Source organism: Megalobrama amblycephala, linkage group LG1 (assembly GCF_018812025.1).
Source record: "Megalobrama amblycephala isolate DHTTF-2021 linkage group LG1, ASM1881202v1, whole genome shotgun sequence".
Taxonomy (NCBI): Eukaryota; Metazoa; Chordata; class Actinopteri; order Cypriniformes; family Xenocyprididae; genus Megalobrama; species Megalobrama amblycephala.
In genome coordinates, this window is record NC_063044.1 from 54,004,450 (window position 1) to 54,031,468 (window position 27,019).

Below are 27,019 nucleotides of genomic sequence, written 5' to 3' on the forward strand. Positions count from 1 at the left end.
AGATGTGCAGAGTGGGGTGGTTTGCAGTGGCTAAAGCCTTTCCATCTCAAAAAAGCATGAACTTGACTGTTTTGGTGCAGCTGCACTGTCAAACACTATCAACACTGACACCTAGAGTCGTGGATGCAGCATTACAAACCATCAAGAGTTTTCAATTACTGATTCATTTGTAGAAATCTCACATACATAGTCATATACCCATTTTGGTGTGTATTCTGCAGCAAATATACAGGCTAGAAGAGTACAGCAAGTCAAATTTTTGAAAACAGTATAGCACCAATTTTCGTCAATCCGAATGAATTGAATCCGATTTACATGTACTCTAAACATTATAATCTGATTCAAATATCCGTTTATATGCGTTTTATATACATTCCGATTAAAACTTTTGCGCACATGCTCTGCATGTGACGTCATATCAATCACACTTGCGGAGACAACCATGGACCTGACACCAACAGAGCTCATTGTTATTTTTGCCCTGTTGGCATGCACATTCGCAAATCTTTACATCTAAAGACGTAAATGTGAACTTGCGCACTGCGTATCAACAGGCACTGCAAATGTGCCCCAGAGACTGAATACGAATGAGAAAGTAGTCGGATTCAAGTGTTTACATGGTCATTTTTTTGCTTTGGATCGGATTAGAAAAGGAATAAACCACCCCTTCCAATCCGATCGAAATTTCATTCGGATCGAGCTCATTCGGATCAATTAAGGTGTTTTACATGAACGTTTTTTCAATCCTGATTGAGCCGTCAATCTGATTACAAATGGATTATCTGGGTACATGTAAATGTAGTCAGTAGTGTTGAGTAAAGTTAGGTTACAGTTTTGCATTTTATAGAAAGTTACAATATGTTTATTATTTTTTCCTCACCCACTTCCATCACTGTAGCATTATGTTTGAAGGTTTTTTTTAATTATTATTTATATGGAACACTTGATTTTGACTGGTCAATCACGCCATCCAGCGGTATGTTATTCCCCGATAACAACCGCTGAAAACAGATAACACAGGCTCATCCAGGTTACTGAAGTCAGCAGCGCTATTCGCTTGCTAGGAACGTTTTTTCTTCGTCAAAGTTTCGCAGGGTCCTGATCACCCTGTTGGGGTTTATTCTGAGATAACAACCGGCTGGATGTACATTATCCCTTACTTAAAATGATTTGTTTTTATTTATTTTATGTATTTGCTGTGGACAAGTGTATATCCCAGTATAGATGTAAGTGTAACTCAACAACACATCCAAACTTCCCTTAAAATAATAATAAAATAACAAATAAAAGCCTTAGAAAGTCCCTCTTTTCTCCCTGTGACACATTAAACAACAAAATGCATGTCTCTGCTCAGCAACAGTCACACGCTCACAGCACAGATAATTGCACACTTGCGCACAAAGACTGCAGATACATATGCACAGGAAACCATGTAACATGCACATGAACACAGCACATAATGAGTGTTGCATAGCACAAAGCAGATATACATTAGGAGGAGGCAGACAAGGAGTTTTGTGTGATTTTATCTGCACACAATTATGTCTAAAATATGTACAAATAATAATAATAATAATGCTCCAGTATGCAAAATTATATATAGATGTTTTTCAAATACATACAGTATCTCACAGAAGTGAGTACACCCTTTACATTTTTGTAAATATTTTATTATCTTTTCATGTGACAACACTGAAGAAATGACACTTTGCTACAATGTAAAGTAGTGAGTGTACAGCTTGTATAACAGTGTAAATTTGCTGTCCCCTCAAACTCAACACTCAACACACAGCCATCAATGTCTACATCGCTGGCCACAAAAGTGAGTACACCTCTAAGTGAAAATGTCCAAATTGGGCCCAATTAGCCATTTTCTCTCCCTGGTGTCATGTGACTTGTTAGTGTTACAAGGTCTCAGGTGTGAATGGGGAGCAGGTGTGTTAAATTTGGTGTTATCGCTCTAACTCTCTCATACTGGTCACTGGAAGTTCAACATGGCACCTCATGGCAAAGAACTCTCTGAGGATCTGAAAAAAAATAATTGTTGCTCTACATAAAGATGGTGTAGGCTATAAGAAGATTACCAAGACCCTGAAACTGAGCTGAAGCACGGTGGCCAAGACCATACAGCGGTTTAACAGGACAGGTTCACTCAGAACAGGCCTCGCCATGGTCGACCAAAGAAGTTGAGTGCATGTGCTCAGCGTCATATCCAGAGGTTGTGTTTGGGAAATAGACGTATGAGTGCTGCCAGCATTGCTGCAGAGATTGAAGGGGTGGGGGGTCAGCCTGTCAGTGCTCAGACCATACGCCGCACACTGCATCAAATTGGTCTGCATTGCTGTCGTCCCAGAAGGAAGCCTCTTCTAAATATGATGCACAAGAAAGCCCCCAAACAGTTTGCTGAAGACAAGCAGACTAAGGACATGGATTACTGGAACCATGTCCTGTGGTCTGATGAGACCAAGATAAACTTATTTGGTTCAGATGGTTTCAAGCGTGTGTGGCGGCAAACAAGGTCTCTAACATCCACCAGCTCCGTGATGTTGTCATGGAGGAGTGGAAGAGGACTCCAGTGTGAAGCTCTGGTGAACTCCATGCCTAAGAGGGTTAAGGCAGTGCTGGAAAATAATGGTGGCCACACAAAATATTGACAGTTTGGGACCAATTTAGACATTTTCACTTAGGGGTGTACTCACTTTTGTGGCCAGCGGTTTAGACATTAATGGCTGTGTGTTGAGTTATTTTGAGGGGACAGCAAATTTACACTGTTATACAAGCTGTACACTCACTACTTTACATTTTAGCAAAGTGTCATTTCTTCAGTGTTGTCACATGAAAATATATAATAAAATATTTAATAAAATGTGAGGGGTGTACTCACTTCTGTGAGATACTGTATTATGTTAAATATTACATATGATCCTTCCTTAATTGCTTCTTTTCTTTAAAAAAAATAAATAAATATTGTCAAAAAAAGTAGTTTCTCCTGAAATATTCAGGCACAAATTATGTGATTCCAGAGAATTGACCACAGAGAGAAAGACAGATGTCAGAGTCAGACAGGGTCAAACAGAGACTGATGATGGAGAGAAAGTAATAATGAAACAGAGCGGTTGCACATACAGTGAGATTATCTCCCCGGTGCCGTCCTTTCCTCCTTGGCTGCTATGCAGCCATTTCCATACAAACACAAGACACGCCACAAATATGTCCATACAAATACACGCATAGGAAGCACACAGGGCCGCATTTACACAAGACAAAGCACATTAACAGTGGAGACCCCAGGCATGAAAGAGAAAGAGAGAGAAACAGAGATTGCACTCAACAGAAGAAAAAGGTGGAGATGGGGTTCATGCAGGAGTAAATTAGGATGGGGAGGCCAAAAACAGAGTGAAAGAGGGGAGGGAGAGAGATATATATATATAAATAAAGAGAGAGAAGAGAGACACAGAAAACCTGGTTAGACACAGAAGCAGTGGAGACGGAAAAAGACACTTACCACAGCAGCACACATACTGAGGGCCAGAGGCAGTATTAGAGACACGTCACAGTACACCACACAGAATGATACGGTGAGGAACGGTAGAGTGATCACAAGACAGAGTGGCTATAGAGAGATATACTACTACAACACTGCACACATATACAGTACATATAGCATGAGACCACACCAACATAACTCTCTTGTACTTTATGTAAATTACTATCACACTACACCGTGTGCAGAATTATTAGGCAAGTTGATTTTCTGATCAGATTTTTTTCCAAGCACATTTTACCAATTCCAAACCACATCACTCTTAATAACTACTTCCTAATCTACTTCCAATCTCTGCAAGACGGACATTTCAGGATAGGAGATGGACTAAAAATGAACTCCCACACCTTAATGCCAGATTCTGGAAGATGAATTCTTCAAACAGTGGTACAAGAGGATGTGGTGCCTGTCCTTCAGGAGTCACTCTCAATCTGTCTGTCTATAAGGCCTATAAAAACCCAGTCTTCATGTATTTTATAACACTTCAGCTTGTGATCCTTATTAAGTGCGGGTCATTTTTTAGGATTCTTTAGCTAACCTAAGTCTCTGAGATCCTGACACCTTGCATTTCTGGAGACTCCAGATAGGTTGCAGATCTGGAAAATGGTGGTGCTGGAGACTAAAGGGTTCCTGATGGTTTCACACTTCATTCTTCACCTTAATTCTTTTGCAGTTAACATGTGTCTTTTCTTTTCCACCTGTTTTTGTCTGGTCATGCTTTAACTTTGCAATTTCTAGTATTCCATTAGTATTGCATCCTTCTCATGGGCATTTAATAATTCTTGACTTTTCAGTCTGAGTTAAATCTCTTTTTTGGCTCATTTCGCCTGTAAAAGAAAACCTGCCTAATAATTCTGCACACCTGAATATAAGGCATTTTTCATTTCCAGCCTTCATGAACAATTATATTGTACAAATAATCACTTATAAATGATTAAAAACAATATTAATAGTAGTTATTAAGATTGATGTGGATTGGAATTGGTAAAATGTGCTTGGAAAAAAAAATATGATCAGAAAATCAACTTGCCTAATAATTCTGCACACAGTGTATACTGTACAAAAGTCTGGGGTCGATACGATTTTTCTTAACAGTTTTTTTTAATGAAGTCTCTAATGCTCCAAGGCTGCATTTATTTGATTAAAAAAAGAAAAAGAAAAAGAAAAAAACAGTAATACTGTGAAATATTATTACAATTTTAAAGAACTGTTTTCTATTGGAATATATTTTAAAGCAGAACTAAGTAACTTTTTGTCCTTACGATGGTTAATTGACTTGTAGTGGTGTGTTTGAGGCGAGCACTAACCCCCTCTGGCATGTCTACGCCAAAAAACAGCACTTGCAAGTTGAGCTGCACCGACCCGAAACAATCTCGCCTCATGTTCACGTTCATGCGAGAGTGACAAAATGCTTTACGGTAATTCAAAAACAATTATGACTTTATAAGACAATTTCGAAAATTACCCACCTCCATCGAGATTTCTTGTACTGTATTTGCAAAACTACTGCGCTGGTGAGCGTTGTAGTCGTTGTAGTCCAGAGCTGCGCTTGGAGTGTTTACGACAGTGTGATTCACTGAAGGAACCTGTAGGGGGAGCTTCGCAAATCTTACTGAGTTCCGCTTTAAAATTTAATTTATTCCTGTGATGACAAAGCTGATTTTTCAGCAGCCATTACTTCAGTCACATGATGCTTCAGAAATCATTCTAATATGCTGATTTGCTGGTGAAACTAGACAGACACTTCTTCTTTTCAGGATTCTTTGATGAATAGAAAGTTAGAAATAAATCTTTTGTAACATTATAAATGTCTTTACTGTCACTTTTGATCAGTACAATGCATCCTTGCTGAATACCTTAATTAATTTCTTTAAAACAAAACAAAACAAAATAAAAACTTACTGACCCCAAACTTTTGAACGGTAGTGTACATACATAAACTTGGGATATATTAACACACACAGACAGACAGACAGACACACACACACACACACAGACACACACACACACACAGACAGACAGACAGACACACACACAAACACATGCTCAGACAAATCCACATCCCAACTCCCAAGTCACTGTTTGCTTCAGCATCAAATTCCACTGAGCTTTATGACCCTGAATGAAATGCAATTCAAACTTGGGCAAAATAGAAATCGCACAAAAAAAAAAAAAAAAAAAAAAAAAAAAAAAGATATAGAAAGGAAGCACTTTAGCACTTACATAAAGTAATACTGGGCTGTAAATACAGTTAAATACAAAACTTAATTTACTATAGTTGTAAAATACTGTAAAGACAATGTACGAACACTGAGTAAAATCATTACTGAGGAAGGAAGTCAGAGTTAGCTGAACCCAAAAAGGAAAATAAGAATTTAAACAAAAAAGGCAAAAAGAAAGAGAGAAGACATATTCACAGAAAACTTGAGGAGACTGCATGAGAAGATGATTTATTTAGAAAAAAAGAAAACAAACCAACCCTACTTTTCTAATCCCTCAGCTTCTCATGTTCCCACAGCAACACAGGATAGCAAAGTGTGCACTTGCTACAAAATCCCAGCGCATGTAGTACGTCATCTGGATATTGTGTTTTATTAATACAGAGCATTCAGATGTTCTATCTGTGTGACATACTGCTTTTTGCATAACGTGTAGCAGGGATATGTGTATATTTGGGTCTATGAATGACAAGGAGGCTACTCAAAGGCCAGTGGTGAGACATATGGGAAGACACACACACACACACACACACACACACACGCACACACATTCTGACCTGCATCAAATATGCATCATAAGTAATGAGGGTGCATGTTGTAATATACTAGATATTATATATCTAGGCAATTATATTAAGAGAGTGTTTGAATGTAAAAAATTTATCCTTGAATACATCCCATCAAACACATATTCTGACAATTACAAATACTTAAAATGCATATTTATGACAGGTATGCTGATGAAACTTTTCTAATACTGATTGATAAGGCTTTTTTTTTTCTTGCGGAGTGCCTCGTGGATCTGTTCTGGGCCCAACATGTTTTCCTATTATGTTTTCCTATTAATGCACAGCATTCTCTATAAACATTTTTCTTTAGAATTTTCTCAGTAATAAAGACTGATACACTACATGAACCAAAGTATGTGGACAACTTAACATATGTCTCTAATGAAAATGAAATATATGCTGCTATACCAACTTCCAGTCTTCCACTCTAGAGACTGCACGTCTGTATACTTGATGTGATGCATCTTTCAGCCATTTAGTGTGGTTATGACTTAACATAATTGACTTGTTTGTCTAATTCACCCTCACACTTGCTTGTATAGGACATCAATCCATTGCAGATGCTATAATGGGTTCTCTTTGCTTTATCTGGTCAATGGGCACATTTGTTTAATGCAAAGGCAGCAATGGAAAGTGGGTTGTTTGGAGGGTCAGGAAAGGAAAGACAGATGTGAAAAGGGGGTAGAAGAAAAGGAAGGGGAAAACACGAAGGAATGACAGGATGAGGCGCTCACTTGGTTGTCTGCTGGGAGTCGAGGCATGGAAGCAGCCCTGCCATGGCCTTCCATCGACAGATAGTGCTCAGTGTCCGAGTACCCGTCCCGCCCCATCTCTCTCATCTCTACTGTCTGCAGAAACAGAGGGAGACCATGCATGACTGCCCAGGGACAGCAGGCAAGAGTGGAATGCCAGGGGCCTGAGAGACAGGCCTAAGCACAGTGGATGGAAGGAGGACATCTCCACCTTCATCTCTCCCTTCACCCTGTGGGGAGATGCAAGAGTAGCAGGACAGTCCTGCCCCAGCTTCTGTTCTACACGTCACTGCTGTTGGGTTTGCATAACGGTGATCTGATGCTGTTATCTGGTTAAATACATGCAGGGATTCAACGACAGGATCATTTGGAGAAGATCAGGAGATGTTGGTACTCTCACAGTTTGTAGGAATCAACTTCAAATACATAGACACACATCTCTTCTCTTGACACGTATGCATATGCACTTTTGTTAAAGGGTTAGTCATAATTTGCTCACCTTCATGTTTCTTCAAAGTATATGACTTCTGTGGAACCGGTGGCTCCTTTCCATGCAACTACAATAAATGGGGACTGAAGCTTTCAAGCTTCAAAAAAGGATGACAAAAAGGCCATAAAACTATAATAGGAATGATCCATATGATTTGTGCACAATAATTCAAAATTATGTGAAAATATAAGTCATTATTTACTGATTCATTTATTTAGTGATTGACAAGCACTGCAACAGACTTTAAAGGTGCCCTAGAACTTTTTTTAAAAGATGTAATATAAGTCTAAGGTGTCCCCTGAATGTGTCTGTGAAGTTTCAGCTCAAAATACCCCATAGATTTTTTTTAATTCAGTTTTTTAACTGCCTATTTAGGGGCATAATTAGAAATGAGCCGATTCAGGGTGTGTGGCCCTTTAAGTCTGGTGCTCCATGCCCCACGAGCTCGTGCTTGCCTTAAACAACATAAAAAAAAGTTCAAACAGCTAATATAACCCTCAAAATGGATCTTTACAAAGTGTTCGTCATGCAGCATGTCTAATCGCGCAAGTACAGAGTTTATTTTGATGTTTTTGATTCTGAATGAGTTTGATAGTGCTCCGTGGCTAACGGCTAATGCTACACTGTTGGAGAGATTTATAAAGAATGAAGTTGTGTTTATGAATTATACAGACTGCAAGTGATTAAAAAATGAAAATAACGACGGCTCTTGTCTCCGTGAATACAGTAAGAAATGATGGTAACTTTAACCACATTTAACAGTACATTAGCAACATGCTAACGAAACATTTAGAAACACAATTTACAAATATCACTAAAAATATCATGTTATCATGAATCATGTCAGTTATTATTGCTCCATCTGCCTTTTTTTGCTATTGTCCTTGCTTGCTTACCTAGTCTGATGATCAGCTGTGCACAGATCCATCCTGCCCTTGTCTAATGCCTTTCATAATATTGGGAACATGGGCTGGTATATGCAAATATTGGGGGCGTACATATTAATGATCCCGACAGTTACGTAACAGTCGGTGTTATGTTGAGATTCGCCTGTTCTTCAGAGGTCTTTTAAACAAATGAGATTTACACAAGGAGGAGGAAACAATGGAGTTTGAGACTCACTGTATGTCTTTTCCATGTACTGAACTCTTGTTATTTAACTATGCCGAGGTAAATTCAATTTTTGAATCTAGGGCACCTTTAAAAAACGATGGTTGAAATAAAATGCTGTGTGGAGTCAACCAATCAGCATGTTCAGCATCCAAGTCCCATCCCCGAAAGTTCCGGTACTTTCTGAGGGGGAATTTTTTACCCGGAACTTCATTTAGACCCTGGTTCCTGCAGTCAAAACCATAGAGTACCACCCCAAAGTTCCTGGGGAAAGTTCCCGCGGTGGAAACGCGGCTATTGCTACTTCTCTCATTTTTTTTTCAGTAAATAGTTTTTTTTTTTTTTCTTCCAGTAAATAGTGACTTAAATTTCAGTCACTAAACTACCATATGGCTTCAGAAGATTACAGTGCACAAGTTATGGACCATGTGTGGATCCTTTTTTTGTCATTTTGGGGATTGACAACCCCGGTCCTCATTCACTGTCATTATTTTGAAAAGAGCACTTAAAGGGTTAGTTCACCCAAAAATGAAAATTATGTCATTAATGACTCACCCTCATGTTGTTCCACACCCGTAAGACCTCCGTTCATCTTCGCAACACAGTTTAAGATATTTTAGATTTAGTCCGAGAGCTTTCTGTTCCTCCATTGAAAGTGTTTGTACGGTGCACTGTTCATGTCCAGAAAGGTAATAAAAACACCATCAAAGTAGTCCATGTGACATCAGAGGGTCAGTTAGAAGTTTTTGAAGCATCGAAAATACATTTTGGTCCAAAAATAACAAAAACTACGACTTTATTCAGCATTGTCTTCTCTTCCGGGTCTGTTGTCAATCCGCGTCTTGAGGTCTTACGGGTTTGGAACGACATGAGGGTGAGTCATTAATGACAATTTTCTTTTTGGGTGAACTAACCCTTTAAGATATGCACTTTTTATCTATCTATCTATCTATCTATCTATCTATCTATCTATCTATCTATCTATCTATCTATCTATCTATCTATCTATCTATCTATCTATCTATCTATCTATCCATCTATCTTCTCACTGAACTATACACTCTCACTGTTTCTCTTCATCTGCTGAGAAAATATTGTGTTTTTCCAAGCAATTTGGGGACTTTGTTTTGCAGCTTTTATTATGTTACTTTCTTCTTATGAATTACTTACGTTGCCTTCCTCATTGATAAGATTAGGATAAAAACACTTGCTGTTCCTGTCATGTTCCAATAGTTTAGCTGGGCAGGAGTGTCTCACCTCCTGACAGTTACAATGGCACTGTGGAAGGGTTTAAACATCCTTCCCAGACAGCCAATATGAATGCATATATTCAATGACATGAGCTTCACTGTACAAAGCAGACATGTGAGAGTAATAAAAGAATATAAACGGTAACAGAAGGACACACAGACTGAGGGGAAATTTAAGAGAGAATAAGAGAGTGTGGAAGATAGTCTGCCAAGTTTAGTTTTTACTCAGCAACAGAGAAGGTGCTTTGTTGCTGTCTTCCAATGAGATGTACATGCATGAGGGATAGACAGACCAGCCATTCATGGTTATGAAAACAAACCGCTCCAATGGATACCCTCCACAAAAGACTGCAAATATCTGATATGCTGTCTTATAAAGGCAAAGAAAACATTATTGATCCACTGAGACGTCCAATGGGGTGACAGTACATGAAAGTCCTGAGCTCTAACAAATAATTATCAACTGTGAGGGAGTTAGCATGCTGCTGGAGAATCCGTAACTAATGAAATAGTGGCTCTCACATTATGAAAACTATTGTTTTATCTCATACAGAAGTGTGTGGGGACAATTTTACTTGCATTTTACTTGTTGTACCATCATATTAATCTGATAATGCTTGAGGTTAATAATACAGTGATGCACTACCCTAAACTATTCTTTTTCAAAAATTCAAGCATTTATATGAATACCCTAAAATAGTAAACTGTAAATGAAATGGGGCAGGCTCTGTGTACCTGAGATTGTCTGCGATTATCTTCTGTGTCATCTGGGTGTTGGCCTTCAGGACTCCAGCCTGCTTTCTGAGACATCTCTTGGGCCCGTGCCGTCACCCATGATTGGCTCTCCGGTATCCTTTCATCAACAGGCCTGACAACACACCCACATTTAGTCAGTTTACAAGCTTTCTACACTCCTTGAAGGGCTCAAGGCTTTGGTTTGTCACTCATTGTGGTTTAGATGATTTTTCTCATTAGATGTCCATTAGAGTCAAGGAGAGGGAAGATGATCTTCAATAACATTTGTTGTATTGGTCGTGGATTACAAAAAGAGAAGAGCATAAAAGTGACCAGCATTAATTTTTACAGTTTTTTTTTTTTTTCTTTTTTCTGTGTGTGTGTGTTTTAATCATATTTTTGTCTTTTGGTGAAAAGATCCTTTGAATTCAATATTTCATCATGTCATATTTATTAAATAAAATAAATTTTACTCTAACTAAAATTAATATTTGTCATCACTTATATTCTTTCTAGATTTTTCTTCAACAAAAATGGTTCATATTTAGCTATTTTTTCCTCATATTTCCTTCAACAGTATGTTAACTAAAATCATTTAATTATTGTCATGATGTACACATAAATGTATGTTTTTTTGTCTCTGCTTTGTTTTCATTGACAAAAAAAAAAAAAAAACCTTTAATATTTATGTGAGTAATTTGTTAACACTGAAATTGACACTATAAACCTTAATACTTGGAGAGAGACTGGGAAGAAAATGGAGAAGGTGTTACTCACAGATGATTTGCTGGGTGCGGTTGAGTTTCAGGAAGGCCAGTGAGTCCCTGCCCCACATCCTGGCTTGGAGACGGCGGCTCCAGACGCTGAAACATTAATGTCGTTCGATTCTGTGTAAGATACAACATGGCCTACAGCTGGTATCAGGCAAGCTGATGGGAAAATGGGGTTGGGGAAAAACATGGGATGCAGAACATCCCATGTGCGAATGGGGAGGGGATCCAGCAGGGGTCAGTCAGGAGGCATTCCAGGAGCATTATGGGTAAATGGATTTATCCTGTGAGTTGTACTGTCTGAAAGCTGCCGATGGTACCATGCTGAGAATTCATTTACTTTCATTGTCCCAGTAAATGAACAGTTTCTGTAACCAACTGGCTGCTAAACAGTGGTGATAAATCTTGGTGTCATTCAGCAGACCCCATAAAATCAAGATTGGGTTGTTTGATAGCTATGAGGTCATTTATACGCTACACCTATACGTAGGTGTACAGTAATTCAGTTTTAGCAGACATGGACTACCATTCAAAAGTTTAGGGTCAGTTATTTTATTTAGCAAGGACACATTAAATTGGTCAGTAAAGATATTTATAATGTTACAAAAGATTTCTATTTCAAATAAATGCTGTTCAATTCATCCAAGAATCCTGAAAAAATACATCTCACTCTCCACAAAAATATTTAGAAGCACAGTTATTTTCAGCATTGAAGATAATGTTTGTTGAGCCGCAAATCATCATATTAGAATGATTTCTGAAGAATCATGTGACACTGAAGACTGGAGTAATGATGCTGAATATTCAGTTTTGTCATCACAGGAATAAATTAGATTTTTAATATATGAAAAAAAAAAAAAGTTATTCTGTTTTACAGCATTTTTCGTCAAAGACATGCAGCCTTGGTGAGCATGAGAGACTTTAAAAACATTTTTTTTTTAAATCCTACAGACCCCAAACTTTTTAATGGTAGTATAAATATTTAAAACTGATAATACTGATGACTATTCCTGTATAACAGAATTCTGTCCAATCAAATGTTTTCTAGAAAGAGAATGTCCCTGAATACCACCTCCAAAATGAGTAGAAAGTAGCAAATCATAGCTGTGATGTAACTAAAGCCTAGGCTATTTGCTCTTTGATGTGTCCTGCATTGTTTCAATAGACAGTAAACTAACAATAAACATAATATATGACTACTGATTATTTTTTTTGTTTTTGTTTTTTTATATGTCCAGAGGTGGTAAAACTGTTGCATAATCATAAAAGGCACTTTTCAACACTTCTTGTGTGTATTTGACCCATAAAGCAGAAAATTGGTACCACCAGCCAAAAATGACACCTTGAGATTTGGAAAATGAAGGGGGGAAAAAAATCAACCAATTCAGTGAGAAACACAAAATGTGTGTAGAATGTAAAGGCAGGTTTCATATTAAAATCTCATGAGAGGAAGTAACAGCTGAATGAGAGCTGATAAAAGAAATCAATCATCTGTGAACAACATGCACATTTTACTTCACACTATCTAATGGATGAGTTAGGAGATTGGCTGTATGAGGAAAAGCTTAGCAAGCTCAATGGTATCTGCAAAAACTGCTACATCCACTTGAAACATCATGGGTTACCACTGAGATTGTATACAGACCATCTCCATGTATATAAAACTGTGGTCAACTTTCATGTGGATGTATAGTTGTAGATCACACAAGAACAAAACAGTATAAAATGTAGATCAGGCCCATGTTGCATTAAACTCTAATATTCATAATCTATGAAAACACATGTATAACCATCTAGAAAATATCCTAAACAATGATTTTGTACACTCTTTTCATGACCAAAATCATAGTAACTGCTAATAATCATTAGTCAGTAAACTGCTAGGATTCAATTACAGAAGGACACACATTATTCTGTTACTCAGCTGGAAGAATGAATGGACATAATTAAAACAACCCATCAGACATACTGAAATATTAAACCAACCACTACAAGTGACTTCATAAAATGAGGAATTATCTAAGTCAGTCAATAAGTTTGGCAATTAATTATTAATCTAGAGGTTTATGTGGAAGAGAGCAATCATGCAATGCAATACTTTCCAAATGGTAAAAACCTTTTAAGGGGCAGCATTACAAGACTTCCCAGGTTTATTCTATTTCTTTTCACTTCTTGGACAGATGCCACATTGATGTGATTTAAATGTCACAAATGTGATTTAAACCTTAAGATTACGATTGTAAGTCTAGTTTTCTAAGGAAGATGAGTTGTGAGATGGAATTTCCCTCAGTCCTTATAGTTGTTTTTACTAATTAAGGAGAAATACTTTCCTTGTCCCAGCTAAAAGTCGGCATAAAACAGAAATTGCTTTTCTTCACTAATGTGATATAGGAGTGAACTGCATCTCGAATGAAAAAAAAAAAAAAGTGGGGCGGGAGTGGATTTTGTCAATGTGGAATTGATTGGATCATTGTTGTTTGTCGCTGTGATCTCATGTGAGTGACAGGTTTCTTGAGGGGAGGTCTGATTGTCGCCCTTGGTTTTTGACTTAAAGACTATGAGGGCATATAAACTGGGTTTGGGGCAGGACTTTGTCCATTGTTCCATTTGGTGACACAAGTGGTGCAGAAATTACACGCTTTGTTCCATATACAGTGGGTACGGAAAGTATTTAGACCCCCTTAAATGTTTCACTCTTTGTTATATTGCAGCCATTTGCTAAAATCATTTAAGTTCATTTTTTTCCTCATTAATGTACACACAACACCCCATATTGACAGAAAAACACAGAATTGTTGACATTTTTGCAGATTTATTAAAAAAGAAAAACTGAAATATCACATGGTCCTAAGTATTCAGACCCTTTGCTGTGACACTCATATATTTAACTCAGGTGCTGTCCATTTCTTCTGATCATCCTTGAGATGGTTCTACACCTTCATTTGAGTCCAGCTGTGTTTGATTATACTGATTGGACTTGATTAGGAAAGCCACACACCTGTCTATATAAGACCTTACAGCTCACAGTGCATGTCAAAGCAAATGAGAATCATGAGGTCAAAGGAACTGCCTGAAGAGCTCAGAGACAGAATTGGGCAAGGCACAGATCTGGCCAAGGTTACAAAAAAAATTCTGCTGCACTTAAGGTTCCTAAGAGCACAGTGGCCTCCATAATCCTTAAATGGAAGACGTTTGGGACGACCAGAACCCTTCCTAGAGCTGGCCGTCTGGCCAAACTGAGCTATTGGGGGAGAAGAGCCTTGGTGAGAGAGGTAAAGAAGAACCCAAAGATCACTGTGGCTGAGCTCCAGAGATGCAGTCGGGAGATGGGAGAAAGTTGTAGAAAGTCAACCATCACTGCAGCCCTCCACCAGTCGGGGCTTTATGGCAGAGTGGCCCGACGGAAGCCTCTCCTCAGTGCAAGACACATGAAAGCCTGCATGGAGTTTGCCAAGATGGTGAGAAATAAGATTCTCTGGTCTGATGAGACCAAGATAGAACTTTTTGGCCTTAATTCTAAGCGGTATGTGTGGAGAAAACAGGCACTGCTCATCACCTGTCCAATACAGTCCCAACAGTGAAGCATGGTGGTGGCAGCATCATGCTGTGGGTGTGTTTTTCAGCTGCAGGGACAGGACAACAATGGTTGCAATCGAGGGAAATGGTTGCAATCGAGGGAAAGATGAATACGGCCAAGTACAGGGATATCCTGGACGAAAACCTTCTCCAGAGTGCTCAGGACCTCAGACTGGGCCGAAGGTTTACCTTCCAACAAGACAATGACCCTAAGCACACAGCTAAAATAACGAAGCAGTGGCTTCACAACAACTCCGTGACTGTTCTTGAATGGCCCAGCCAGAGCCCTGACTTAAACCCAATTGAGCATCTCTGGAGAGACCTAAAAATGGCTGTCCACCAACGTTTACCATCCAACCTGACAGAACTGGAGAGGATCTGCAAGGAGGAATGGCCCCAAATCTAGGTGTGAAAAACTTGTTGCATCTTTCCCAAAAAGACTCATGGCTGTATTAGATCAAAAGGGTGCTTCTACTAAATACTGAGCAAAGGGTCTGAATACTTAGGATCATGTGATATTTCATATTTTCTTTTTTAATAAATCTGCAAAAATGTCAACAATTCTGTGTTTTTCTGTCAATATGGGGTGCTGTGTGTACATTAATGAGGAAAAAAATGAACTTAAATGATTTTAGTAAATGGCTGCAATATAACAAAAACAGTTAAAAATTTAAGGGGGTCTGAATACTTTCCGTACCCACTGTACATCTTATTTTGTGGTGCATTTGTGAATGTAGTACTTCAATGTCAAACGGTTGTTCTTAGTAACAGTAAAATGCTGAGCTGACATCACTATCAACAGTTTGGATTAAAATAGTCATGATTAAGATTCAAGCAAAGAAACCAGATAAATCTATTGAATGACTAAGTACAAAGAAGGTTATCTCTCACAGTCATGAAATTAGAAAGTGAAGGTGAGTGCATTGTCAAATTTGAAGAACAGTCCACATGAACTGTGGCAAGCGGCAAGAATCCAACACATTTTCACTGGTTCCCCATCTGAAGGTGAGATGTTTTGGTTGTGGATCTCTCACTAAGAATGTTCTTTAAACAATATAGGCACATCCACAGGCATGTATCTAGCTGAGATTCAAGTGTTTTCATGCTTCAGAGTTTGGTGAAAGTTATTAATTAGCATAGTTGAGGATTGCTTGTCACAGCTCATCATGGATTGAGGTTGGGTGACTGCAGGGTGAGAGGAAGACGGCATACCTGCTCATCATGGAGAGCTTGTGTCCGTTTGGCTTTACTTTGCCGGTAGTACTCCATGATCATCATGGCAGCGTAGATCTTTCCTACTGTCAGGTCTGTCGCTGCTGAGAAAAGGACAAGTTACCCTGCACGATTAGACAAGGTGAGATGGACCCTGAGCGAGGGGGATGGGAGTGAGGACGGGACATGCACACGACAAACGCAGATGCACAAACTCACATGCACAAACAAAGAGTGTCAAATTGACACACAGAGCCAATGGTCTTTTCACAAGCAGACTGATTCAAATGGCTAAAACTGGGCTTTTTATGCACTTCATTTTTATCATCTATATTTGAAATACTCTTACCATTTCTACTGTTTTAAATCAGAGTATTGCAAGAACTGACAACAAACTACAGAATAACTCCTAGATACAGTAAACAAGGTAACAACGGTCTCCAAAAAATGGTCTCTGCCACTTTATGGAACCGAGTCCACATGGAGAAGTTACTAAGAGTAACTTCAGACTATGTTTACATGCCATGCTTAGTGGTGTTTAAAGCCATGGTCACCACCTCTGTATAGGATCTGCATAGAACAATGAAGATAAAATTAGCATCAAACAATACAGATCTAAATTATTACATGCTTGCTGCAAACTCATCTGAAACATACTTTTATATTAGTAGCATTATATTTTTTCCCCAAAAAGCTTTATTGCCTCATGTGTGACAGCAATGTCACCTCATTATTTCATGCTTTTTTGGAGCATCTAGCAAGCATTAGGCTACCTTTTTTTAAGCAAGTCTCTTAAGATAGTAAGCCTTTAGCATGTTTTTAACACGTCTTACCGGCAAGTTAGCACATACATCTTATTGGTAGCATATAAGTGGTGCAATAAAATGTTTTTTCTTTTTTTAAAATACTGTTTTATGTACATCTTGTCAGGAACCTCATAACCCCTGTAGTGAAAAGACATCTATAGAGGGTTGATCTATAGTAAGGCACCCCCTGATCTCAGGCATAGTGATCTAGGACATACATGTAAGGCTGTTATCATTGTTTTTTGTAGCATTTGAAGATACATTGTCACAAAATATATATTTTTAATAGTTTTTTTGTGTAAGAATCTCTACATAGTAGAAGGGTAGGAGCTAAACATGCTAAAGATAGCAGCAACACAACAGGTGTCCCTGAAACATCTTTTTTTTTTCTCCTTTTTTTTTTTTTAACCACACTAAAGTTTATTTCGGTTTTTACATGTAAACTAGGTTATGCGTACAGTGCATGTGTTGTAAATTTTATCACCAGCATAGTCTGTCAGATTTTTCTAACTGTGCATACTCCACGCTTGCACATGCATCTTGAATTATTTTACACTAATTAGTTGGTCCACAAGGTGAAGCAACAACAAAATACGTTCCCAGATTACCAAAACTAAATGAGTGCAAAAGCATTTGGTAACACTTTATTTTACAGTGCAGTAGTTACACATTACTACATGCACTTACTATAGTAATAACAGTAAATTATGCATAATTACAAGTAACTAACCCTAAACCAAACCCTAACCCTAACTGTAACTCTATTGTAAGTACAAGTAGTTAATTAATAGTACTCAGTAACTATGGCACTGTAAAATAAAATGTAACCAAGCATTTTTCTCTCTCAAAAGTTAACTTCTGTAGAGAAATAGTAAAGACACTAGACAAGGATGAAACTTTCATGCGTAGAGCACCTGTGTTTGCGCACACTATCACATGGAGTACACTTTGAAAGGCTATGTATTTGGCTATTCGAAAAAAAAAAAAATGCAAATATTGCCTTAGTTCATCTGTATGTATAGGCATTGCATCTATTTATATGTTTGCACCGTTATCTGATTTGCATACTACATACTTTCTGCATCATTTTCAGCATTGGCAATTCATTCTGACTGATGTAATTAGTCTGCACTTAATCTTAAAGTGTGTGGTCTATTTCTGTAAGGTCCTAAAATTACTCTAAACTAAGGGTGCCGGCCTGGACCATCAGGGGGTGCAGAGCAGTGAGTGGGCTGACTGAGAGAAGCTGTCCTCAGGTGGTAAAAGAGAAACATTGTGGACACACCAACCTCCTGGGTAACTTACACTTGTGTGGCGTCACTAGAAGGTCCAGAGTCTTCTGAGAGAGATTAGGCCATATCGCCATCATCTCCTTCCTTAGTTCAGCATCCATTTGGTGTTTATCCACACCTCCTATTTACACAGAAACAGGTACACGTACACACATATGTGCAAATATACTTCCACAAACACACAATTTTTGTTGTATCCAGTCTTATGTAAAAAATACTGTGCACAATGTCTTACAAATTATATTTTACAACTCAGTGGTGTTCCAAAGACTCTTTTTTTGGATTTCACCGAAAATTCTCAAATTTTTAAGGTTTAAATTAAATTTGAATCTCAGACTTTTGAACCCCACTCTAATTAAACCACTATAGGCAAATATATTTACCATAGAGTAACCATTCAGACAGATTTAGGCAAAAACAGAGGAAAAGTCTACTTTACATAGGCAAGATACAAAGAGGAATGAATGAGGAAAGGAAGAAGGGGTGCCAAACCTTCCCCACCCTTGGCGATCTTGATGTCCAGAGCAGTTCGGATTAAGGCCATAAGGGTAGAATTAAAGTGCACTGTGTTATCATCGGCAACTGGCAGATCCATCCGCAACAGTCTCTGTGGAGAGCCAATCAAGGGCAGTTAGAAGAGCAGAGCCACTGAAATGCGTGTGTGTTCTGAACCTCCGAGCAGGGTGTGTTTTTGGTGTGTGAGAGGGATTGGGGGAGAAAGGAGGAGGGATTTTCAGGGTTAGCTCTGTGACCTTTGATACTCAGTTTAAGAATTAATTTAGAACTGTCTTAGTGTGGTAATCATGACAAAGTGGAGAAATTGAATTATTCTATGGTCTAGAACAGTGATTCTCAACTGGTTGGTCATGACCAAAATTGGGTCATAGATACTTAAAACATATAATACAAATAAAACTTTTTATCAACTTTTAAAAGTGAGGAGGATGTAATCCTCATATTTTTTGTTGTTGACTTCAAAGTCTGTTTAAATTCAACTGTATTTTTTTTTTTTTTTATTTGGTAGAATTCCATCAAATTAGCTAGATGTCAGCATTGACAGATTGTGTGACAGGACATCACTATCAAAATTCATGAACATAAGGCAAGGTGTCACTAAGGTAAAACAAATCATACTAAATTAATGTGTCAATGTCGATGTTTGACTCTAAGGACATTCGTTTTGTAGCTGTGTTGCCCTTTGATGTAAAATCTAGGTCCTGAAGCAAAAACCAGCCAAAAACCACTGATCTAGATATCAATGAAACATATGCTACAAATCAAATTCATATCTGTGCGATGGTGTACCTTGTTTTCATATTAGCATCTGAGCAGTCGGTCAAAGAGCTTTTCCAGGAGGAGGTTCACATATTAAACTCAGACCAGCGGATGAAGTAATCAATTAAAACAGCATTATGTAAATGTCAGTGTTTTAAAGTATAATTCATCCTGTACTGGTCTGGGGAAAGATTATACTCAAACACAGAAAGTCATTATTGCATTGCACAGGGTTAAATGTTACCTCAATCCTTCCGATACCATGACGCCCTCTGTTATGCAATCGCCCACGTTATCCGATGTCTCCCCGTCCCACTCCACCCCCGAAGAAACACTCACCCTCCACCCCCCACCACCCTCTTTCCCAGCATGCATCATGCAGTCACATGCATCACAGGACAAGCAACAGAGCAGCCAACACTGAAAGCATCATCTAGTTGGTTCATTTCAGCTCATTCATTTAGGTTTAGTAGTGGTTGCTGTCATTGAGACTCAATCATAGATGGGCTACTGGATAAAACAAGAGCTTGATCCAGATTCTCTGGTCTCTCAATGCAAAAAAGATGGGTGCAGGCTATTGGTTTAGGTTAGAGCAGCATTCTCCAGTAAAAAAGAACAAAAAAGGGAATGGCTTTGTGAGTTGTTGTTGTGAAGAGGATGAGCTAAGAGTGAGGATTCGGCTACCTGCTGCGCGAAGGTAATACTTTAATGCTACAGATGATAAAGAGAGAAGCAGTGGGCTGCCAGAGAGGAGTACCGGAGCAGGAAGTTGGTTTAGGACTGACAGCTTTTACAGGAGGAGTTTGGATGGTGGAGATGGTAGTGATGAAAGAGACAGGACAGAGACAGTGACACCAAATTTAAAGAGAGCTCGAAAACTACATGGAAATCCGAGTGCGAAGGAAAATGAAGCGTAAGATAAAGCTACAGGAAACGTAAGAAAAAAAGCTCTACCACAGGCTGGTCACATTTTCTACAGGCGATCCTCTATTATGGGCCCTAATGTTTGACAGGGAGAAAGAGGGTGAATGCAATGGTCTTGGTCACTGTTCCTCATTCCACTGAGATTAGGGGGCGACAGAGACCCTATTAGACAGGAAGTGACTTGTCTGATCGAACACACAGAGATTGTTGGGCTGCCACCACAAGTCTAAGTTGGTGGAGATCATTGAACACTCTGTGGAGCAAAATATTTTACTTGACAATGAAATGGGAGTTCAAATGGGACAGAGAAAAATGAAGGGTGGGCAGAGAAAAGGTAAGAGAAAGGAGATCCCAGTCTGGTTTAGGGCTCACTAAGGGCACAGATCTCCTTTCCTGCACTTTTTAGCTGTCGTTCACTGACCAAGGGTGAAACGTCAGTGTACGTTTGCGGGCGGACAGACAGAGAAAGAGAAGGAGAAAGAGAGAAAAGGCTAAGGGAGTATTTTGTGGGAGGGGCCAGTGGCCTGGAAGGCGGAGCATGCAGATGATTGGCAGAATGTAAAGAGGAGGGGCTGGAAACAGATTAGAACTGCATTGACAGAAGAAAGAGAAGTGGGAAAAGGATTTTATTTTTTGTGCAAAAGAGTTACACTGTACGAAAATGACTTACTCCGTCGTAGTGCCTTAACGCTACCCAAGGATTACACGTGTGTTGTTGCACGTGTGTGAGTGTGTGCATATCTGTGTGTAAGCGAAAAAGAGAGAGACAGAGAGCTGGTCCCAAGAGGAAAGGGTCCCTAAGAGAGCGGCATCCACAGAGCTGAGGGACTCGGAGGACTTAAGTCCTTCAGGCCTTCCAACCACTGCTGCACACGCACATTTGGATGTGTATTTGAGCGTGCGTGTTTGTGTTTGTGTGTGTGTGCATGATGATGTGTCCCAGTTTGTGTACTTATGCACTATTCTATGCCATTTTGCCGACTAAATAGTGTGAGTGGTGTGTTCACACTGAAAAGTGCACATCGAATACCCAGATGATGCACTTATTTAATTATAAAAGTGTGGAAGGGCAAACTCAACTGTTGCAGCTTTCCTTAAGTGGTGGAGGTGGAGGGACTATCAAACTATGATGCTGGATGACAAAATAACCTTATAAAATTCATACACTAGACGGTAGAGTACATAGTATATGTGCATAAGTGTGCTCTGCGTCATTTGGGACACAGCTTTTGTGTTTATTGTCATACTCGAATGTACTTTTTGATCACTGCTGTACATTAAAGCATAAGCATTTAGCTTTAATGTATCGATAATGATGTAGACTGTGAAATCAAATCTGAGACCTTTACATTTCATCCTTTAAAGCTTTAAATCCTGCATGAGAGTGCGGTATTGTTTGTCGGTGCGTATGTCTTTATACGGTGCAAAAGTGCTGAGAAGGTTTTCCGTTCCCGCTTCCCTGTGGATCGGCCCGTCTGAGCCTAACACCCTTGAACCCGGCCCTGCCACCAGAATCACAATAGCGGCCTCCGTCAGACAACGAAGGAGGAAAAGAAGGAGAGAAAATAAAAAGAGAAAACACCAACAGTACAGACACAGCGCTGGCCACTCGGAGGCCCTCTACCTTGTAGGCAACCCGTGCAGGGCACTTCTTCCCCAGGCCTAACGGAGGAGACATGTGCCTGAGCATCTCATACATATCCCTGTAACTGATTCTGCCACTGGGCAACCGAAACAAAACAAAAAACCAAAGAAATGTGCATGGGAGAGAGAGAAAGAGAAGAAAAAAAAGGAGTAAATCAAAAAAGAAGGGATCAGGAAGGAGACAAGAAAGTGGGAAGGGAGGAGAACAGAACAGAACAAAAAGAAGGTTATTGGCTTGGACGAAAGGAGTGGTTTGGTAAACTAGGCTGCCGTAAGACTGATGATCGGTTTATTTGTGGGTAAGGGGAAGGAGGAGGTGGGACGCTTGAGTGCTAAAACGGCGTTCTATGCAATGGGGCAGGTTGCATAGAAGAGCAGGGGGGCTTCAGAACAGGCATAAAGTCCCACTGCTGGCAGGGCGTTGTAATGAAGTTTTATGTCAATGCAGTTTCTGTCCCCCTCCACCCAGAACAATGCACGCTACCGTACCAGCTAGACCGAGACGTGCCTCAACAGCAAGCAAAACAAAAATCAAAGATGGCTGATTCGTTTCTTTTTTTGTTTGGTTGTCTTTCACTTTAGTGGTTTTCTCGTTTGCTTGTTTCATACACACTAGTGCACTTCATGCTCCTGTAAGTGTCGGCATTGTCCTGCACATTCTCATTGTCATATCAAGTAGAATGCAAGTAGAAATGGTGAGAGTACAAAAACATTGTTGAAAAGAAAAAGAAGAGGAGGTAAGCGACATTCATTGCATTCTGGATGCTAGCAGGTAATATTAGTTTTTAAGTGGAAGTCAAACCTTGCAGGCCACCCTATGAGGACATTTCTTGCCTAAGCCCAGAGGGGGGTCGATAACTCGCAATAAACTGTACATATCCTTATAATGAATGCGCCCGCTGTAAGAAGAATACAGGGAAGTTAGAGAACACAACTCAGAACAGAGACATTGGCAGGAAGAAGAGCACAAGAACAGAGAGAGAAGCACAGAATCACACAAACATTTTCTTATTTGCTCGTCACCCGTTTGTGCCGTTAAATCTTGAGGCTGCGTCTGGTCATTTCGCAAACCTCTGTATTACTGCTCCTCAACCATCTCTACTTCATTTCTTGTTTTTTCCTTTTGTTCTATTTTTCTGTTTTCCTATTTTTCCTTTCCTTCATCCCCTTTTCTTCTTTCCTTTTTCCTTTCCTTCTATTTTTCATCCCCTTTCCCTTTAACCCTTTGTTTTCCTTCCTTTCTCTTTCCCTCTCCTGCTTCATTCCTTCCTTTCTGTTCTACTTTCTTTTCCTTCCTCTTTCCCTTCCTTCCTTCCTTCATTCCTCATTTTCTCTTCTACATCCTTTTAGCTTCCTTCCTTTCTTCCTTCTGATTCATTTAATTCTTTCTTCCTCTCTCCATTTTTTGTTGCACTTCTTTTTACTTCTGTTCTATTCTACTTCTATATTCTTCTCCATCATTTTTGTTTCTTAATTTTCTTCCTTCCTTTCACCTTTTCTTTTCCATTCCTTCCTCATTCTCCTTCCTTCCACCTTTTCTTTTTCTTCCTCTTTCTCATTCCTTCTTTCCTTCCTCCTTTTCTTTTTCTTCCTCATTCTCCTTCCTTCCTTCCACCTTTTCTTTTTCTTCCTCATTCTCCTTCCTTCCTTCCACCTTTTCTTTTTCTTCCTCATTCTCCTTCTCCTTCCTTCCACCTTCTTTTTCCTTCTCATTTTCCTTCTTCTTCTCTTTCATTTTCCTTTTCCTTTTCCATTCCTCCTTCCTTCCTTCCTCATTCTCCTTCCTTCCTTCCTTTTTCTTCCTCATTCTCCTTCTTTCTCATTCCTTCCTTCCTCTTCCCTTCTTTTTTTCTTCCTTCCTTCCACCTTTCTCATTCTCCTTCCTTCTTTCTTTTTCTTCCTCATTTCCTCATTTCTCCTTCCTTCCTTCCTTCCACCTTTTCTTCCTTCCTTCCTCCTTCCTTCCTTCCTTCCTTCCTTCCTTCCTTCCTTCCTCATCTCTTCCTTCCTTCCTTCTTTTTCTTCCTCATTCTTCCTTCCTTCCTTCCATTTTTTCCTTCCTCCTTTTCTTTCCTTCCTTCCTTCCACCTTTTCTTTTTCTTCCTCATTCTCCTTCCTTCCCTTCCACCTTCCTTTCTTTTTCTTCCTTCATTCCTCATTCCTCATTCTTCCTTCCTTCTCCTTCATTCTCCTTCTTCCTCATTCCTCATTCCTTCCTTCATTCTCCTTCCTTCCTCATTCCTTCCTTTTCTTTTTCTTCCTCATTCTCCTTCCTTCCTTCCTTCCTTCCTTCCTTCCTTCCTTCCTTCCTTCTTCCTTCCTTCCTTCCTCCTTTTCTTCCTCATCCTTCCTTCCTCATCTCCTTCCTTCCTTCCTCCCTTTCTTCCTCATTCCTTTCACCTTCCTTCCTTCCTCATTCTTCCTTCACCTTCTTTTTCTTTCTTCCTTCCATTCCTTTTCTTTTTCTTCCTCATTCCTTCCTTCACCTTTTCTTCCTTCATTTCCTTCCTTTTTCATTCCTTCCTCATTCCTTCCTTCCTTCCTTCATTCCTTCCTCATTCCTTCCTTCCTTCATTTCTCTCTTCCTTCCTTCCTTCCTCCTCACTTTTCTTTTTCTTCCTCACCTTTTCCTCCTTTTCTTCCTCATTCCTTCCTTCCTTCCTTCTTTCTTCTCTCCTTTTCCTCCCTCCTTCACCTTCCTTTTCATTCCTTCCTTCCTTCCTTCATCTCCTCCCTCCCTCCCTGCCTTCCACCTTTTCTTTTTCTTCCTCATTCTCCTTCATTCCTTCCACCTTTTCTTTTTCTTCCTCATTCTCCTTCCTCCTTCCCTTCCACCTTTTCTTTTTCTTTTCATTCCTCCCTCATTCTCCTTCCTTCTCCTTCATTCCTCATTCTCATTCCTTCCTTATTCTCCTTCCTTCCTACTTTTCTTTTTCTTCCTCATTCTCCTTCCTTCCTTCCTTCCTTCCTCCTTTTCTTCCTCATTCTCCTTCCTTCCTTCCTCCCTTTCTTCCTCATTGTCCTTCTTTCCTCATTCTCCTTCCTTCCTTCCTTCCTTCCTTCCTTCCTTCCACCTTTTCTTTTTCTTCCTCATTCTCCTTCCCTTCCACCTTTTTTTTCTTTTCATTCCTTCCTCATTCTCCTTCCTTCTCCTTCATTCCTCATTCTCCTTCCTTCCTTCCTTCCTTCCTTCCTTCAACCTTTTCTTTTTCTTCCTCATTCTCCTTCCTTCCTCCTTTTCTTCCTCATTATCCTTCCTTCCTTCATCTTTCTCCTCCCTCCCTCCCTGCCTTCCACCTTTTCTTTTTCTTCCTCATTCTCCTTCATTCCTCATTCTCCTTCCTTCCACCTTTTCTTTTTCATCCTCATTCTCCTTCCTTCTCCTTCATTCCTTTCACCTTTTCTTTTTCTTCCTCATTCTCCTTGATTCCTCATTCTGCTTCCTTCCTCCCTTCCTCCCTCCCTTCCTTCCACCTTTTCTTTTTTCTCTTTTCATTCCTTCCTCATTATCTCTCCTTCCTTCCTTCCTTCCTCATTCTCCTTCCTTCCATTCTTCCTTATTCTCCTTCCTTCCTTCCTTCCATCTTTTCTTTTTCTTCCTCATTCTCTTTCCTTCCTCCCTTCCTTCCTCCTTCCACATTTTTTTCTTCCTCATTCTCCTGCCTTCCTTCCTTCCTTCCTCCCTTCCACCTTTTCTTTTTCTCTTTTCATTCCTTCCTCATTATCTTTCCTTCCTTCCTTCCTTCCTTCCTTCCTTCCTTCCTTCCTTCCTTCCTCATTCTCCTTCCTTCCATTCTTCCTTATTCTCCTTCCTTCCATCTTTTCTTTTTCTTCCTCATTCTCTTTCCTTCCTCCCTTCCTTCCTCCTTCCACATTTTTTCCTCCTCATTCTCCTGCCTTCCTTCCTTCCTTCCTTCCTCATTCTCCTCAATCATTTGAGTATAATTTTGTTAAAAGGCTTTAATCCTGCTTGCATGTTAAGATTCAGTCCTTCCATTTCTTCTCTGAATACTTGATTAACGCTCAGTTGCCCGCCTACATTATTGTCTAACACACAACATTAGGGTGACAGGCACTGGAATGCAGATACCGAGAAACTTAGCGTGTTCATAAGAAGGGATGGGGGCTGGCACAGTAAGTTTGGCTTGCAGTATGCAGTATTCCAGAGTGGGAGGACTGGGACTCACAGAAGGGCACGTAGGAGGGTTTGAGGGGATAGATGGATTTTAACAGAGCTGAGAAGCTCAAATCCATGATCCCTTTCTCTCAGCTGTTGCTGTGGTATTCTCCCCTCTGTTTGGTCCAAGGTAGGATACAATGAAGCCAGGCTCTGTACGTTAAAGACTGTGCCAGAGGCCATGGCTCTATACCCGTGTCAAAAATGAAGCGTTCCAGTCGAACACATAAGAGAGGGCCAACGTGTTCTGCATTATATAGGACAGAGGCTTTATTCACATGTGTGAAAATGTATAGTTATACACATTTAAATCACACTGGCCTTCCACACAAGACCAAAAAGTGTTTCTTAAAATAGCCTCTTAAAAATGGTGTGTCCAGAAATGTAGGGGCCAAAGAAATTCAAAAAGTTGTAGTCAGAGTAAGTTTTTTAAACAGCATGTAAACATTTTAAACAGCATGTATTTTAAAGGATTGTATGGTTTCATCTTTCACAAGGATTATCAAGGATTAAACATGTTATTGACAAACTAATGTTAGTTGTATATCTATATATAACTACCAAGAGTATATGGATGAGTTTAGTGAGATACATTTATAAAATAACTTCACTTCAAGTTACCAAGTAATTAGTACTTTTAAGCTTTAGTATGTAAAATACAAAATATAGTAGAG

The 27,019-nt window shown here is 39.4% G+C and overlaps 2 protein-coding genes across 4 annotated transcripts in view; both read right to left on the reverse strand.

The window, feature by feature from the left end:
• The window catches only part of LOC125274624 (polymeric immunoglobulin receptor-like), an 859,185-nt gene that overhangs the window by 590,920 nt on the left and 241,246 nt on the right, over positions 1-27,019 (reverse strand). The window lies entirely within an intron of this gene.
• cacna1aa (calcium channel, voltage-dependent, P/Q type, alpha 1A subunit, a) overlaps positions 1-27,019 on the reverse strand; it is a 115,171-nt gene that overhangs the window by 6,663 nt on the left and 81,489 nt on the right. Inside the window, 8 exon segments of the mRNA XM_048201594.1 lie at positions 3,127-3,165; positions 7,067-7,180; positions 10,670-10,802; positions 11,447-11,556; positions 16,228-16,328; positions 18,339-18,446; positions 18,818-18,932; positions 22,971-23,067. Of these exon segments, the coding sequence (XP_048057551.1) occupies positions 3,127-3,165; positions 7,067-7,180; positions 10,670-10,802; positions 11,447-11,556; positions 16,228-16,328; positions 18,339-18,446; positions 18,818-18,932; positions 22,971-23,067 (817 nt within the window).